The sequence below is a fragment of the Acomys russatus genome, chromosome 8, assembly GCF_903995435.1.
Source record: "Acomys russatus chromosome 8, mAcoRus1.1, whole genome shotgun sequence".
NCBI lineage: Eukaryota > Metazoa > Chordata > Mammalia > Rodentia > Muridae > Acomys > Acomys russatus.
The window spans coordinates 17085341-17102390 of NC_067144.1; the positions used below are offsets into that span (position 1 = coordinate 17085341).

A 17050-nucleotide genomic window follows, 5' to 3' on the forward strand; every position below is an offset into this window, starting at 1 on the left:
GGTCACCGGCTGTGTGATGTTACAATCTCATGCTGACCGCGGCGGTTGGAACAGACACCCTAATTCCCAAGAGCCTCGCCCTCGGGGTGGCGGCAGCCTCTGGGGACTGTGCCTCCTTCACTGAGGGTAGCAACCCCACGGATGGATTGAGCCAGGCCGCACTGTCACCGAGGGTTACGGCCTTCACCGCCCTGTCCGCCGCTCTGTCGCCTGGGGTGCCTGCTCTCCGTGGCCACACGCCCTCGGCTGCCCCGTGCCCTCTCCAACAGACGGGGGCGTGCGGACTCGAGCTTTAAGATTGAGGACCGGGTGGCCGCGGGGGAGTAGGAACACCGGCTGCGGCTCCTCCCACCCTGGGGGAGGGGGCGCCTGGAGGCAGTGCGCCGCGGTAGCGCGGGGCCGAAGGAGCGCCGTTAATCTCTTCTTATACCTAATTTATAAATTAAGCTTTAACATAGTCTGTACGTTTAGAGAAACATCATTACATTATATAGGGTTTGATATTGTTCAGGGTTCCAGACACCCAGCCGGCGGCTTGGAATTGGGTAACAGAGACTACTGTCATCCAAAAACACAGTTACCGCTGTGGCAAGGGCCATTATCTTCTTCTCCTTGTAGAGTTTACCGTTGTCTATTCACAATTACAGGCTAATTTTATCTTTTTCATCTCATGAAAGATACCCTTAAGTCAGAAAAGTCTTGATCACAGTAATCCTGGGATAGATAACCCAGGGGTACCCGTTTGAAAAGTACATGTTTTAACACTGAGCCACATTCTCAGCTCTGGGAATATATTTTTTTTCTTCGTTTTGGGGTGGGGTTTAGATAAGTAGTTTTTACTAGGTAGTTTAGGTAGGCTTCAAATTCACTATGCGATCCAGTAGTCTCAAACTGGGGACCTGGCATCCTTCTGCCACAGCCTCCCAAGTGCTGGGATTTTACACACACACACACACACACACACACACACACACACGCGCGCGCGCGCGCGCGCGCGCGCGCGCGCCACCTATAAATCAGCTGTGAGGCTTATTTACAAATATTCTGAAGCCTGCACCTCCACCTCTCCTTGGTTTGACTGACTTTACAGGGTTTTGTTTTTTTTTGTTTTTTCCTTTCCTTTCCAGGTCTTTTTGCAAAGAATTTATCTCTGAATCTCTGAGCTAGAGCAGGATTTGTTGACCGCCTCTGGCTCACTCAACCCAAGAAGATACATAGTGTCCCAGGCGTCTTCTTTGTACTCTGGCCTATTTGCCCAGCGACAGTGAGGGAAATGCCTCCATTTGACTGAACCTCTTAGGGCTATTTTAGGGGAAGGAGTATTTGATAACTTCAGCAGGAAAGATTGGCCACTTTTATCTCCCCAGTTATATTAACATTTAATCTTCATTTCTAAGTTTATGGGGGGGGTTTTACAAAATTTATGACATCTTTTCAATTGAAGGACATTTGTGATATAGGATTTTTAAAAACATTCACTTATAGTATTGAAAAATTTCCTAGGAAGCCCTGAATGTATTTACCAGAGTTCTAAGCACTTAACAGGCTCATGAAAAGTTACCCTGATCACTGCTCTGAGTGTTTTGATTTTGGTTAGTCATGATAACTTTTTATTAAGAAGTTAAAAAATATTTTAGTGGTATGTATTGATTTACATGTTACAAGGGTTACGCATAATATTCCCACACAGGCACTGCTCAAATCCAATCTCCTTTCCCAATATCTAGAATATTTTAAAGGTTCATACTTATTATTAATAATATCTTTTTTTTTTTTTTTTTTTTTTTAGTTTGAGACACGGTTTCTTTGTGTAGCCCTGACTGTCTGTGGACCAGCCTGACCTCGAACTTATAGAGATCCACCTGCCTCTCTCTGTCTCCCCAGTGCTGGGATTAAAGGCGTGCGTCACCACTGCCTGGCTTATATGTATTATTTTTAATCATGTATGTGTATGTGGGGGGTGGATGTCAGTGTAGGTGCCTGCAGAGAGCCGAGGTTTCGGATCCACTGGGGCTAAAGTTTTTGGAGACTGAGCTGCTGGCTGTGGAGTTTTGGGACTCCAACCCTGGTTCTCTGCAAGAGCAGTATGTGCTCCTAACCACTGTTCCTATCCCCTAATTTCTAGAATTTGTCTATAGTGGGGGCTTTTTGTGCACCGCCAGTCATATTAATAATGACATGGGGTCTTCTATATAGTTTAAAACTAAGGCCTTTTGCCAGAGCAGTCTTCCAGCTACTGTTTAAACCGAACCCGACGACTCCCGCTTATGGCCCATCACGTGGCTAGCTCTTTACCTCTCTGCTCCTGTTTCCACCCACTGTTCTCTTCTGTGTCGGCCTCCGAATCTTTCGCATCGGCTTTCTTCTCCCAGCATTCCTCTCTCCGACCGGAAGTTCCGCCTTCCACTTCCTGCTGCAGATATTGGCCATTAGATCTTTATTATAACCAATCGGCAGGAAGACAACATCAGAGTATATTTTAGATTGCCTCTAGGCTATAGAGGGCTCTCTGACCTTCTCCTATCTGAGCAGATGTGGAAGAACAAATATTTACAAATAGAAGGCTGATGATGGACCATAGTAATGACACAGCCAAGATCCCGCTAGCACTTAGCTACCTATGGGCACAGCAGCCAACAACTGACAGTACAGAGACCTTCAAACATTGTGAAGGGAAGTCGCCCCAAACAATTGGCATATGCACCTTAGAGAAAACAGCGCCTTCGTCCTGGAGGTCACACTCTTTAGGGCACGAGACCTCTGGATACTTTGAATGAATCCTTCAAGTCTATGCACTTTTCCGATCTCCTTGCTGCCGCGATTCTGCTCGTATTGCTGAGCTCCCTCCTCGTCCTCTTCTGACGAAGTATGTCACACTGAGCTCTGTGGTGTCTCGTTGCCCAAACATCCACCATGGCAGTGAAGAAAGTGGAGAACTCGGAGGTGGAGACTAGGAACTTGCGTATTAGGCTTGGTTTCCCACAGAGAGCTGGGAATTTTGGAAAAGTCAGGTCCCTGAGAAGCCTTTACTTTCTCATTGGGAAAATGGAGATAATGATCCTTATTTACACAGATGTAGTGAAAACCAGAGACATGAGTGGATGTAAGCATGCTCTGTACATTAAACAGTTGATGTATTCCTTTAAAAAAAAAAGATTTATTTATTACATATACAGTGTTCTGCTTGCATGTACACCTGCACACCAGAAGAGGGAGTCAGATCACATTATAGATGGTTGTGAGCCACCATGTGGTTTCTGGGTATTGAACTCAGGACCTCTGGAAGAGCAGAGAGTACTCTTAACTGCTCAGCCATCTCGCCAGCCCCAGTTGATGCATTCTTAACCCGTGCATGGCGTTTGTAATATCTGCCCAATTCTTGTTTGCGTACGCATTTATCTACTCACTTTGTTGCTCTCTTTCTCTGTGTCTGTCTCTCTCCTTTATACTGGAAAATAAGCTGTCCAGAAGGTCCTCTGCAAGCCACATACACTGTAAGAGAGACAGGTCACTGCTCATAGATAAAATGTTGTGAATAGGGCATTCTCTAAGCCTCTGTTGTGATTTAAAAAAAAAATCTCCTTACACTATGACTCTTATAGGCCCTAGGCATTTCTGTGTTCCTTTCCTCTGAGAAAGAAGAACATGTAAAAATTTTCCACCTGTGTTGCTGAAGGTGCATGCAACCAAGGCAAGCTGGATCCATGACTACATTGATTTCTTCCCTTCCCATTACAAAAAAATATTAATAGAAAACATTTTTTTGGGAACCTCTAGCAGTGACTAGAAGCCCAGTAAGACAGGGTTTTGTTATGCTCAAGTCACCCGGCTTTAATGGGAGAGCTTTTGATGGCATGATCTGTGTGCATGGTTTAATCAGGTAGCGTTGCAGACTGTGGCATATGGTTCTCGGCATCCAAGCTTAGCACGAGGAAAGTAGAGGGCTCACGGGATCCATGAGATGTTACTATTATCTTACCGAAACATCTATAACGGAAGCAAAGCACCATTACAACTTAGCTACTGCAGTATTTATCAGTAAATTGCTGTGTGCCCATGAGCAGAATTAATGGATGTGCTTAAATAAGCAAAGCCTTACAGAAATCACTCTGTACAGAAATTTAAAAAGATGGTTAGATATATGAAAGAATCGGGTTGGAACTTTCCATTTCACTAAACTAAACTCTGCAGCGTAATGAGGCCCTTGTTTGTTTTATTTAAAGGAAACGCTCTAGCAACAACAGTTTTTCCTCCATCAACAACACAGAAGGCGTCGTCATCCCTGTCTAGCACCACCAGCATACCTCAAACAGCCTCAGACGTGTTCATCTCAACAGCCTCTATGGATAGGAAGACAAGTAACACAGGACAAACATCACCCATGGTTGCACAAGGTTCCACATCTGTCGCTACAGGATTCTCAACCACAACTCCAACACATGTCCTGTCAACGAACACAACACCCATCACCTCTACTCAGGAGTCGTCAACACTTTCTCTGACACAACCCACTGAAAGCCTGGAGACCAGCAGCAAACCTCAAACCAATACCCTCACAAACATGACCACATCTACTGTTGTGTCCTTCCCAAGTGGACCCACTCCGACATGGATTGTTTCCCAGAAAACAACCTCTCTTGATAAAACAACCACCCTACATGCTCGGAGCATGAACAACTCAACGCCAAGTACACCAGACATGTTCACCACAACACCCTCCACAGAAGCCTCCTCAGTAGACACAGGACACACAACTGCAATTGTTACTCAAGGCTCTACACCTGTCACCACACAGGGCTCCACAACACCTTTATCACAGGAACAAACAACATCCATCACACCTACTCAGGAGTCAGCAACACTTTCTCAGAACCACCACACTGAAAGCCTGGAGACCAGCAGCAAACCTCAAACCACCACCCTCACAGAAATGACCACATCAGCGCCTTCATCCTCTTCAAGTGGCTCAGCTCCCACACCAACAAAGTCCCAAGTGACATCATCTCCACATGAAACAACCAACCCATCTGATTCCAGTGTCAACAATATGTCCTCAACCACACTGAAGGTACTCAGCACAGCACCCTCTGCAGACTCTGCTCCAGGAAACACAACTCCTGGGATTACTCCAAGCTCCACAACAACTGCCACAAAAGTCTCCACAGCATCCTCACCACAGACACTCTCAACAGTGTCAACACCCATCACATCTACTCAGGAGTCATCAACACTTTCTCAGAAACAACACACTGAGAGTATGGAGACCAGCAGCAAACCTCAAACCACCACCCTCATAGAAGCAACCACATCTACTGTTTTGTCCTCCCTAAGTGGATCCACTCTGACATGGACTGTTTCCCAGAGAACACCCTCACCTGATGAAACAACCACCCCACCTGCTCCCAGCATGAGCAGCTCAGTGTCAGGTACACCAGACATGTTCACCACAACACCCTCCACAGAAGCCACCTCAGTTGACACAGGAAACACAACTGCAGTAGTTACTCAAGGTTCTACACCTGTCACCACACAGGGCTCCACAACACCTTTATCACAGGATCTGTCAGCAGTATCAACACTCATCACCTCTAGTAAGAAACTGTCAACACTTTCTCAGACACAACAAACTGAAAGCCTGGAGACCAGCAGCAAACCTCAAACCACCACCCTCACAGAGGTGCCCACAGCAGCTCCTTCGTCCTCTTCAAGTGGCTCAGCTCCCACACCAACAAAGTCCCAAGGGACATCATCTCCACATGAAACAACCAACCCATCTGATTTCAGTGTCAGTAATGTGTCCTCAACCACACCAGAGGTGCTCAGCCCAGCACCCTCTACGGATTCTGCTCCAGGAAGCACAACTCCTGGGATTACTCCAAGCTCCACAACAACCGCCACAAAAGTCTCCACAGCATCCTCACCACAGACACTCTCATCAGTGTCAACACCCATCACATCTACTCAGGAGTCATCAACACTTTCTCAGAAACAACACATTGAGAGTATGGAGACCAGCAGCAAACCTCAAACCACCACCCTCACAGAAATGACCACATCAGCACCTTCATCCTCTTCAAGTGGCTCAGCTCCCACACCATCAGAGTCTCAAGTGACATCATCTCCACATGAAACAACCAACCCATCTGATTCGAGTGTCAACAATATGTCCTCAACCACACTGGAGGTACTCAGCACAGCACCCTCTGCAGACTCTGCTCCAGGAAACACAACTCCTGGGATTACTCCAAGCTCCACAACAACTGCCACAAAAGTCTCCACAGCATCCTCACCACAGACACTCTCAACAGTGTCAACACCCATCACATCTACTCAGGAGTCATCAACACTTTCTCAGAAACAACACACTGAGAGTATGGAGACCAGCAGCAAACCTCAAACCACCACCCTCACAGAGGTGCCCACAGCAGTGCCTTCATCCTCTTCAAGTGGCTCAGCTCCCACACCAACAAAGTCTCAAGTGACATCATCTCCACATGAAACAACCAACCCATCTGATTCGAGTGTCAGCAATGTGTCCTCAACTACACTAGAGGTGCTCAGCCCACCACCCTCTACGGATTCTGCTCCAGGAAGCACAATTCCTGGGATTACTCCAAGCTCCACAACAACCGCCACAAAAGTCTCCACAGCATCCTCACCACAGACACTCTCAACAGTGTCAACACCCATCACATCTACTCAGGAGTCATCAACACTTTCTCAGAAACAACACACTGAAAGCCTGGAAACCAGCAGCAAACCTCAAACCACCACCCTCATAGAAGCAACCACATCTACTGTTTTGTCCTCCCTAAGTGGATCCACTCTGACATGGACTGTTTCCCAGAGAACACCCTCACCTGATGAAACAACCACCCCACCTGCTCCCAGCATGAGCAGCTCAGTGTCAGGTACACCAGACATGTTCACCACAACACCCTCCACAGAAGCCACCTCAGTTGACACAGGACACACAACTGCAGTAGTTACTCAAGGTTCTACACCTGTCACCACACAGGGCTCCACAATACCTTTATCACAGGATCTGTCAGCAGTATCAACACTCATCACCTCTAGTAAGAAACTGTCAACACTTTCTCAGACACAACAAACTGAAAGCCTGGAGACCAGCAGCAAACCTCAAACCACCACCCTCACAGAGGTGCCCACAGCAGCTCCTTCGTCCTCTTCAAGTGGCTCAGCTCCCACACCAACAAAGTCCCAAGGGACATCATCTCCACATGAAACAACCAACCCATCTGATTCCAGTGTCAGTAATGTGTCCTCAACCACACCAGAGGTGCTCAGCCCAGCACCCTCTACGGATTCTGCTCCAAGAAGCACAACTCCTGGGATTACTCCAAGCTCCACAACAACCGCCACAAAAGTCTCCACAGCATCCTCACCACAGACACTCTCATCAGTGTCAACACCCATCACATCTACTCAGGAGTCATCAACACTTTCTCAGAAACAACACATTGAGAGTATGGAGACCAGCAGCAAACCTCAAACCACCACCCTCACAGAAATGACCACATCAGCACCTTCATCCTCTTCAAGTGGCTCAGCTCCCACACCATCAGAGTCTCAAGTGACATCATCTCCACATGAAACAACCAACCCATCTGATTCCAGTGTCAACAATATGTCCTCAACCACACTGGAGGTACTCAGCACAGCACCCTCTGCAGACTCTGCTCCAGGAAACACAACTCCTGGGATTACTCCAAGCTCCACAACAACTGCCACAAAAGTCTCCACAGCATCCTCACCACAGACACTCTCAACAGTGTCAACATCCATCACATCTACTCAGGAGTCATCAACACTTTCTCAGAAACAACACACTGAAAGCCTGGAAACCAGCAGCAAACCTCAAACCACCACCCTCATAGAAGCAACCACATCTACTGTTTTGTCCTCCCTAAGTGGATCCACTCTGACATGGACTGTTTCCCAGAGAACACCCTCACCTGATGAAACAACCACCCCACCTGCTCCCAGCATGAGCAGCTCAGTGTCAGGTACACCAGACATGTTCACCACAACACCCTCCACAGAAGCCACCTCAGTTGACACAGGACACACAACTGCAATAGTTACTAAAGGTGCTACACTTGCCACAGCACAGGTCTCCACAACACCTTCACCACTGGAACTGTCAACAGTGTCAACACCTATTACCTCTACTGAGGAATTGTCAACACTTCCTCATAACCAACACACTGAAAGCACGGAGACCAGCAGCAAACCTCAAACCACCACCCTCACAGAGGTGCCCACATCAACTCCTTCGTCCTCTTCAAGTAGACTCACTCCGACATGGACTGTTTCCCAGAGAACACCCACTCTTGATGAAACAACCACCCCATATTCTCCCAGTGTGAGCAACTCAATGCCGAATACACCTTCCACAGCAGCCACCTCAGTACACACAGGGCACACAACTGGAATAGTTGTTCAAGGTTCTACACCTGCCCCCACACAGGAATCAATGACACCTTCATCACAGGAACTGTCAACAGTGACAACACCCATCACATCTACTCAAGAACTGTCAACACTTTCTCAGAACCACCACACAGAAATCACAGAGATCAGCAGTAAATCTCAAACCAACACCCTCACAGAGATGACCACATCAACTTTTTTAAACTCCCCAAGTAGACCCACTCTGACATGGACTGTTTCCCAGAAAATACCTTCACCTGATGAAACAACCACCCCACATGTTCCCAGCATGAGCAGCTCAGTCTCAGTGTCAGGTACACCAGACATGTTCACCACAACACCCTCCACAGAAGCCTCCTCAGTAGACACAGGACACACAACTGCAGTAGTTACTCAAGGTTCTACACCTGCCACCACACAGGGCTCCACAACACCTTTATCACAGGAACAAACAACATCCATCACACCTACTCAGGAGTCAGCAACACTTTCTCAGAACCACCACACTGAAAGCCTGGAGACCAGCAGCAAACCTCAAACCACCACCCTCACAGAGGTGCCCACAGCAGTGCCTTCATCCTCTTCAAGTGGCTCAGCTCCCACACCAACAAAGTCTCAAGTGACATCATCTCCACATGAAACAACCAACCCATCTGATTCGAGTGTCAGCAATGTGTCCTCAACTACACTAGAGGTGCTCAGCCCACCACCCTCTACGGATTCTGCTCCAGGAAGCACAATTCCTGGGATTACTCCAAGCTCCACAACAACCGCCACAAAAGTCTCCACAGCATCCTCACCACAGACACTCTCAACAGTGTCAACACCCATCACATCTACTCAGGAGTCATCAACACTTTCGCAGAAACAACACACTGAAAGCCTGGAAACCAGCAGCAAACCTCAAACCACCACCCTCATAGAAGCAACCACATCTACTGTTTTGTCCTCCCTAAGTGGATCCACTCTGACATGGACTGTTTCCCAGAGAACACCCTCACCTGATGAAACAACCACCCCACCTGCTCCCAGCATGAGCAGCTCAGTGTCAGGTACACCAGACATGTTCACCACAACACCCTCCACAGAAGCCACCTCAGTTGACACAGGACACACAACTGCAGTAGTTACTCAAGGTTCTACACCTGTCACCACACAGGGCTCCACAACACCTTTATCACAGGATCTGTCAGCAGTATCAACACTCATCACCTCTAGTAAGAAACTGTCAACACTTTCTCAGACACAACAAACTGAAAGCCTGGAGACCAGCAGCAAACCTCAAACCACCACCCTCACAGAGGTGCCCACAGCAGCTCCTTCGTCCTCTTCAAGTGGCTCAGCTCCCACACCAACAAAGTCCCAAGTGACATCATCTCCACATGAAACAACCAACCCATCTGATTCCAGTGTCAGTAATGTGTCCTCAACCACACCAGAGGTGCTCAGCCCAGCACCCTCTACAGACTCTGCTCCAGGAAACACAACTCCTGGGATTACTCCAAGCTCCACAACAACCGCCACAAAAGTCTCCACAGCATCCTCACCACAGACACTCTCAACAGTGTCAACACCCATCACATCTACTCAGGAGTCATCAACACTTTCTCAGAAACAACACACTGAGAGTATGGAGACCAGCAGCAAACCTCAAACCACCACCTTCACAGAGGTGACCACATCTACTGTTTTGTCCTCCCCAAGTGAACCCACTCTGACATGGACTGTTTCCCAGAGAACACACTCTCCTGATGAAACAACTACCCCACTTGCTCCCAGCAGCTCAATGCCAAGTACACCCTCCACAGAAGCTACTTCAGTAGACACAGGACACACAACTGCAGTAGTTACAACAGGTTCTACACCTGCCACCACACAGGGCTCCACAACACCTTCATCACAGGATCTGTCAGCATTGTCAACACTCATCACATCTACTCAGGAACTGTCAACACTTTCTCATAACCAACACACTGAAAGCCTGGAGACCAGCGGCAAACCTCAAACCACCACCCTCACAGAGACAACCACATCTACTGTTTTGTCCTCCCCAAGTGGATCCACTCTGACATGGACTGTTTCTCAGAGAACACCCTCACCTGAGGAAACAAGCACCCTACATGCTCCCCGTGTGAGCAGCTCAGCGCCAAGTACAGCAGACATGTTCACCACAACACTCTTCACAGAAGCCTCCTCAGTAGACAGAGAACACACAACTGCAGTAGTTACTCATGGTCCTTTACCTTCCACCACCGAATTCTCAAAGACACCTTCAGCACAGACACTCTCTACAGTGTCAACACCCATCACATCTACTCAGGAACTGTCAACACTTTCTCAGAAACAACACACTGAAAGCCTGGAGACCAGCAGCAAACCTCAAACCATCACCCTCACAGAGGTGACCACATCTACTGTTTTGTCCTCCACAAGTGGACCCACTCTGACATGGAGTGTTTCTCAGAGAACACCCTCACCTGATGAAACAACCACCCCACCTGCTCCCAGCATCAGCAGCTCAATGCCAAGTACACCCTCCACAGAAGCTACTTCAGTAGACACAGGACACACAACTGCAGTAGTTACAACAGGTTCTACACCTGCCACCACACAGGGCTCCACAACACCTTCATCACAGGATCTGTCAGCGTTGTCAACACCCATCACATCTACTCAGGAACTGTCAACACTTTCTCAGAAACAATCTACTGAAAGCCTAGAGACCAGCAGCAAACCTCAAACCATCACTCTCCCAGAGGTGCCCACATCAACTGTTTCATTCTCCCCAAATGGACCCACTCTGACATGGAGTGTTTCTCAGAGAACACACTCTCCTGGGGAAACAACCACCCCACATGCTGCCAGCATTAGCAGCTCACCTTCAAATACACCCACCACAGAAGCTACCTCAGTAGTCACAGGGCACACACCTGCACATGTGACTGGAAGTCTCAGAGTTCTCACCACAAGAGTCTCAAGCACAACTCTAGCTAGACAATCAACAGTAGTCATGCATAGCACTTCTCCTCAGCAGTCGTCTACATATTCTCAGAGTCACTGGACAGAAAGCGTGGGGACCTCCAGCGTATCTCAAACCAGCGTCCTCACAGCGGTGACCACAAAAAGCCATTCATCCCCTTTACCTGGACCAAACGTGACAGAGGCCTTTTCTCGTGGGACATCCTCCGCAGGTGAATCATCTACCTAGCATTACAGGCAAGGGTGAGGTGAGGTTCTCCATGGTGATGGTGACTAGCTCCCCTCTCCCAAATCCTTCTGCCTTCTTCTACGCTTGTACTCGGAAGCACTGGCTGTTGACCAGTATAAAGACAAATATTGCAGCTGTCTCTCCCATCTCCTCCTTTTCAGTGACCCTCATGTCCTCTGATATAAAACCCCCTCCTGTCTTCTTTTCCCTACATGTCCAGGAATGACCACAAAGACAGACAATGACACAAGCACGCCACCCTCCGCGACCTCTGTGACCTTTACTACTCCCAGCACATCCACAGCCTCCAGCTCAACTGTGGCCCCACTCCCTACCATACCAGGGCAAGGTGAGTTATACCAATATGGCAGAACTTCTCTGCGTTCTTCCCGAGCCAGACGGAAAGGTTGTGGCTGTGCTTGTTACACGGCATTTGCCAGTTTAGTCTTGTGTGTAGCTGAGGGAGCCAATTCTTTGGGTTCCTACTCTGTCCCACCAAGGCCATGAATAATCCACCTTTTCCCTGTGTTCTCTCTAGAACAGCGAGCGATTCTCAACCTGTGGGACGTGACACTTTGGGGGGTCAAATGACCTTTTCACAGGGGTCACCCAAGGGCATCAGAAAACGCAGATATTTATGTTATCATTCATAACAGCAGCAAAATTATAGTTATGAAGTAGAACAAAACTAATTGTGTGGTTGGGGGGGGTCACCACAACATGGGGAGCCATATTAAAAGGCCACAGCATCAGGAAGGGAGGGAACCTCTGGTCTAGAGAGATGACAGACAGAAATGCTCAGCCAGCTTGCTTAACTCACAGTCTCTGTTCTCTGGGATTAGAGATTGCAGGCCATTTGGTGCTTTACATTGGGCTGGGAGACGGAGCTAGGGACCAATCAACTGTTCCTGAAAGGCCAGGAAACTAGGTACAAACACTCATAGGCCTGTAAGGGGTGTGGAAATAGGATGGAGGCGAACAGGAAGCTTCCTGGTGAGAGCTGGGGGAAGGGGGAGCACCCTAGATGGGTCAGGTGGTCTGAGCAGCTAGAACGAAGCCATGAGAGCGAAAAGATGGTCCTTGTGTGAAGAGTGGTGACTGAGAGGCTGCTGTGTACAAGAGCCGTGTGGGTAAGGAAACCAGGAAGGATGTAGGTTTGCATAGTGGGGGTGGTATAGATAAATTTGGGAGGGGCAAGCCAGGCGTTAGTGAGGAAACCGAGAGACTGTGCTACACCAATCTAGGCCATGCCAGTGTAGAGTGAGATCCACTTGGGAAACACTTAGGACAAGGTTTCCCAAACGGCAACCCGAGGATATTTAGGGTGGCTGAGGGCAATTCTCGGGGGAGGGAGGTGTCTTCAAACTGATCTGAAGAAATGTCATTGCCAGAACAAAGTGCCTTTTTATGAAAAAGTCTCTATGTGACTAGCTTTGCTGCTTTTTGGAGTTTCGTCTTTTCACCGTTTAGTTGATCTGACTTCTGGATCAGAGAATGTCCTATGGTGGGACAGCGGGATTGTAATGTCAGGATGAGGGTACCAGCTGAGAGATAAACAAGGCGACCTGAGGCAGAACGAAGAGTTAGGGCGTACAGGGGCGCTTTCAGGAAGAGGAGATGAAGGGAGTGAGAGGACGGTTAGGGGGCGGACGCTCTCTCAGGATCCTTCTGAACTTGAAAGGAGGTAAAGGACTTTGCTCTCTCTTCCGTCCTTGCCTAGGCATCTCCCTCTTCCCCTTCGGGGTTCAAGTTGGTGACAGGCAGCTGTTTGCCAGGACTGTGGATTTTACCTCACCGATCTTCCAGCTCCTGATTGGATTCCCCCTCGGCTCGTCCCTACGTGATTCCTTCTACGTGAGTCTGACGGAAGCACTTGTGTCAAGTCTGTGGCCTGTGTTCTCTGGGCCCTGTTTTTTTTTTTTTTGTTTGTTTGTTTTTGTTTTTTTCTGCCTGGCTTGGAGATGGCCCATGACTATGCAGAGGAGAGAGTGGATGTTACCTTTGTTGTAAAACACCTTCGTAGCTTTCTTTTATGACGAAGTTTCTAGTTGGGGAAACCTGAAGGAAGCCACGCCTTCTTGCCCGTGTGACCAAAAATATCCTTACCTAGGAAAAGAGATCATGGTTGTTTCCCAAACTCTATTATTATTATTATTATTATCATCATCATCATCATCATCATTATTATTATTATTATTATTATTAATTTTATGAGGAAGACGCTATGCTTAGAAACTTGATTGGTTCACACCATCTCTATTTCCTGTGGTTATTTCCTGATTCCCTGGGAATGGTGATTCCCCCCTCCTCTTGCCCTCAGAAACAGGAGGAGGGACACCCAGAGAGAGCTCACCACAGTCATGGAAATGAGGGCATGGTGTCTTTTTCTCTCATCTGATTTGTCACAAGCTTCAAGATAGGGTGAGGCGCTTTACCAAGAAGGCTTTGCTCTGACGAAGGCTGGGATGCACCACAAAGACAGGACACAGCCCACTCCTTTGGACTGATACAAGGACGTTCTGGTGGGATGAGCATGTGGGGAGATTACTAGGTAAAGAGTTCTCCTGGAAGGCAAAAAGTGGGCAAGGCGACCATCAGGGCTGCTACCTCTCTCTGCACAGACAGGCTCTTAGGGGGAGCTGCTCTGAGGAGCTGGTCCTAGACTGGGATAATCCTTTCCTCATCTCTCCTTAACCAAGAACCCTTGTGTTCAGATCACAGATAACGGCCAGATCATTTTCCCGGAGTCAGACAACGACATCTTCTCCTACCCCAACCCACCTCAAAGAGGCTTCACAAGAAGCGACCGTGTGGCCATGGTGGCCCCATTCTGGGATGACGCTGACTTCTCTAGCTCCAAGGGAACCATATTTTACCAGGTGGGTCATTCGAGGCCTTGGCAGCCAGAGCTCCCGGCATCCTGCCTGGAGGGATCAAAGGCACTTCAAGGACATTACGTCACACTCTAGACTTGTGTGGGAAGGGACTGAAGCTTAAATACAGGCTGGGGAGGAAGTCGAGACAGAACTCTAAGAAGACTCTGGAACACCCTGCTCCAACCAAGTGATGGAGGTTGGGTCAAACAGAACAACCCCTGCCCCTCAACACTCCTGAATTAAGTTAAGATTGCCAACCTGAGCCAGGCGTAGTGGCGCATGCCTTTAATCCCAGTACTCGGAGGCAGAGGCAGGTGGATCACTGTGAGTTCAAGGCCAGCCTGGTCTACAAAGCAAGTCCAGGACAGCTAAGCCTACATAGAGACTCTATCTCAAAAAACAAACAAACAAACAAACAAACAAAAAGATTGCCAGCCTGTGAAAGTATGTAGCAGTAGCTGTCATAGCGAATACGTTTCATGTGCCGACCATTGACAAGGCACTACCTAGGTTCCAAAGTTGGACAGAGCCGTACCTGTCCTTAAGGAGTTACAAGCTTGACATAGGAATGTAAAACTGGACACATTTGGTTACACCATCCTAGCCAATTTGAGCTAAGAGGCGCATCAGTTCATTTCTAGAAGGCTTGAGTTTCTGGGTAGGGATCCTCTACTTCACAGGCCCCAGATTTTCCTACAGCCTAAATGTAAATTGCTCTTAAAATCCAAAGAATTTGTAAAACATTCAGACGTGGGGAAGAGATAGATGCACAGGCAGCCATGGGCACTGCAGTGAATAGCAACCCAAAGCAGGAAGCAGGGAGCCGTTAGGGCAGTGGTTCTCAACCTTCCTGACGCTGTGGCCCCTTAATACAGTTCCTTATGTTGTGATGTCCCCTTCCCCTGTCATAAAATTACCTCATTGCTACTTCATAACTGTAATTTTGCTACTGTTATAAACCATAGTGTAAATATCTGGTGTGCAGAACATCTGATATGTGACCCTAGTGAAAGCATCATTCGACACCCGAAAGGGGTCACAACCCACAGGCTGAGAACCACCGCCTTACAGGCATTGAAAGGGACCCTTATTTCCTCACTCTACCCCACCTTCCTTTTCTAGGAATACAACACATTTTATGGTGGAAACAATTGGCTAATTGCGAAGGTGGAGACGTTGATTAGGGAATTCACAGGTGACTGGAGCTACAAAGCCAAGTGGACACTTAAAGTCACCTGGGTCAATGCTCCCGCATACCCTGCCCAGGGGAGCTTTGGGGTGAGTGGATCCTGGACAGCTCCCTGCAGTTCTGCTGGGAGCCAGACATCTCACCGTCCTAGGTGGGAGCTACCATTCCCCAACACTGCTGGTTATAGCTATCCCTTAGAGCCCTGTGTGCTGAGCACTCGCAGTGGGCCAGGCTTGCCTTAAGTCAGAAACCTCAACTGCGTTTACAGGCAAGAAGGTCCGTGGACTGACGACTTCATGTGACTTGTATGAGTCGACGTTCCTTTCCAATAGTAAAATATCAGTACAACAGTTCACAAATATCAACCAACAGTTTACTGACCACCTGCCTTGAAAGGGCATGAGCAGCTCCTCCATACCACACAAGTGGAGCACCCACCCCCTTACGTATCCCTGAGGGAGAGATGAGGAGGCCTCTCTCAGCTCTGCTGTCTTGTCTGACCTCTCAGGTTTCTACAATTCTCTCTCTCTCTAACATGCCCTCTTCTAACTGGATTGCAACCCCACAGCTCTCTATTTCCTCTCTCTGGAAAAAAAAAAAGTTGCAAAGAGGGAACATAGGCTAAATGCTTCCACACCCAAGGTAAATGTTGCCTTAACCACAGCAAACTTGCCAACCTGTCCAGCCTGGGTGGGCCAGGTGGTAATGCCTGCCTCTGGTCAGAGGTGTGTGGAAACCCGGAGAGGAAACCTCAGGTCTCTCATAGATGTCTGTTTGTCTCTCGCCAACTTCCAGACCAATACGTACCAAGCCATCCTCTCCACAGATGGGAGCACATCCTACGCCCTGTTTCTCTACCAGAGCGATGGCATGAAGTGGGATGTGACCCAGGGTCTGCACAACCAAGTCCTCATGGGCTTCTCCAGGTAGGACAGGATTGGCTGGCTGTCAGCACTCAACTGTGAGAGATAAGGGCTCCCCGCTCACACTCCCATCCTATTCTTGAAGACGTAGCTGTTCTGATGAAAAGGCCTCCATTCACTCTGCCCTTGTTTCTATCCACCTGTGCACTGGAGTCGCTTCCACCTTTGACCTCCTTGCTTTCCCTGACATTAATTGACCTCTCGGCTAGTGGCCACTTATTACACACACATGTGCTTTATTTATTTCCTTCCTTGTTTATTTTGCTGATCCCAGCCACCCATGATAGTTGAGCACTGTCCCATAGATAAGACCATCCTCCTATAGGTAAGACAACTTAGGTTCAAGCAGATTAGTAATTTGCCCAAAGTCAGAGCTTCAAAGTGCAATGTGGACACCAAA

At 48.3% G+C, this 17050-nt stretch overlaps 1 protein-coding gene across 1 annotated transcript in view; it reads left to right on the forward strand.

The window, feature by feature from the left end:
* Positions 1-4296: 4296 nt before the first annotated feature.
* Positions 4297-17050, forward strand: part of Muc4 (mucin 4, cell surface associated) — a 31999-nt gene continuing 19245 nt past the window's right edge. The window contains exons 1-8 of the mRNA XM_051150543.1: positions 4297-7551; positions 7783-8559; positions 8752-11645; positions 11883-12011; positions 13383-13516; positions 14377-14541; positions 15661-15816; positions 16523-16653. Coding sequence (XP_051006500.1) covers positions 4343-7551; positions 7783-8559; positions 8752-11645; positions 11883-12011; positions 13383-13516; positions 14377-14541; positions 15661-15816; positions 16523-16653 — 7595 coding nt within the window. The 5' untranslated portion in view covers positions 4297-4342. The remainder of the gene's footprint in view (positions 7552-7782; positions 8560-8751; positions 11646-11882; positions 12012-13382; positions 13517-14376; positions 14542-15660; positions 15817-16522; positions 16654-17050) is intronic.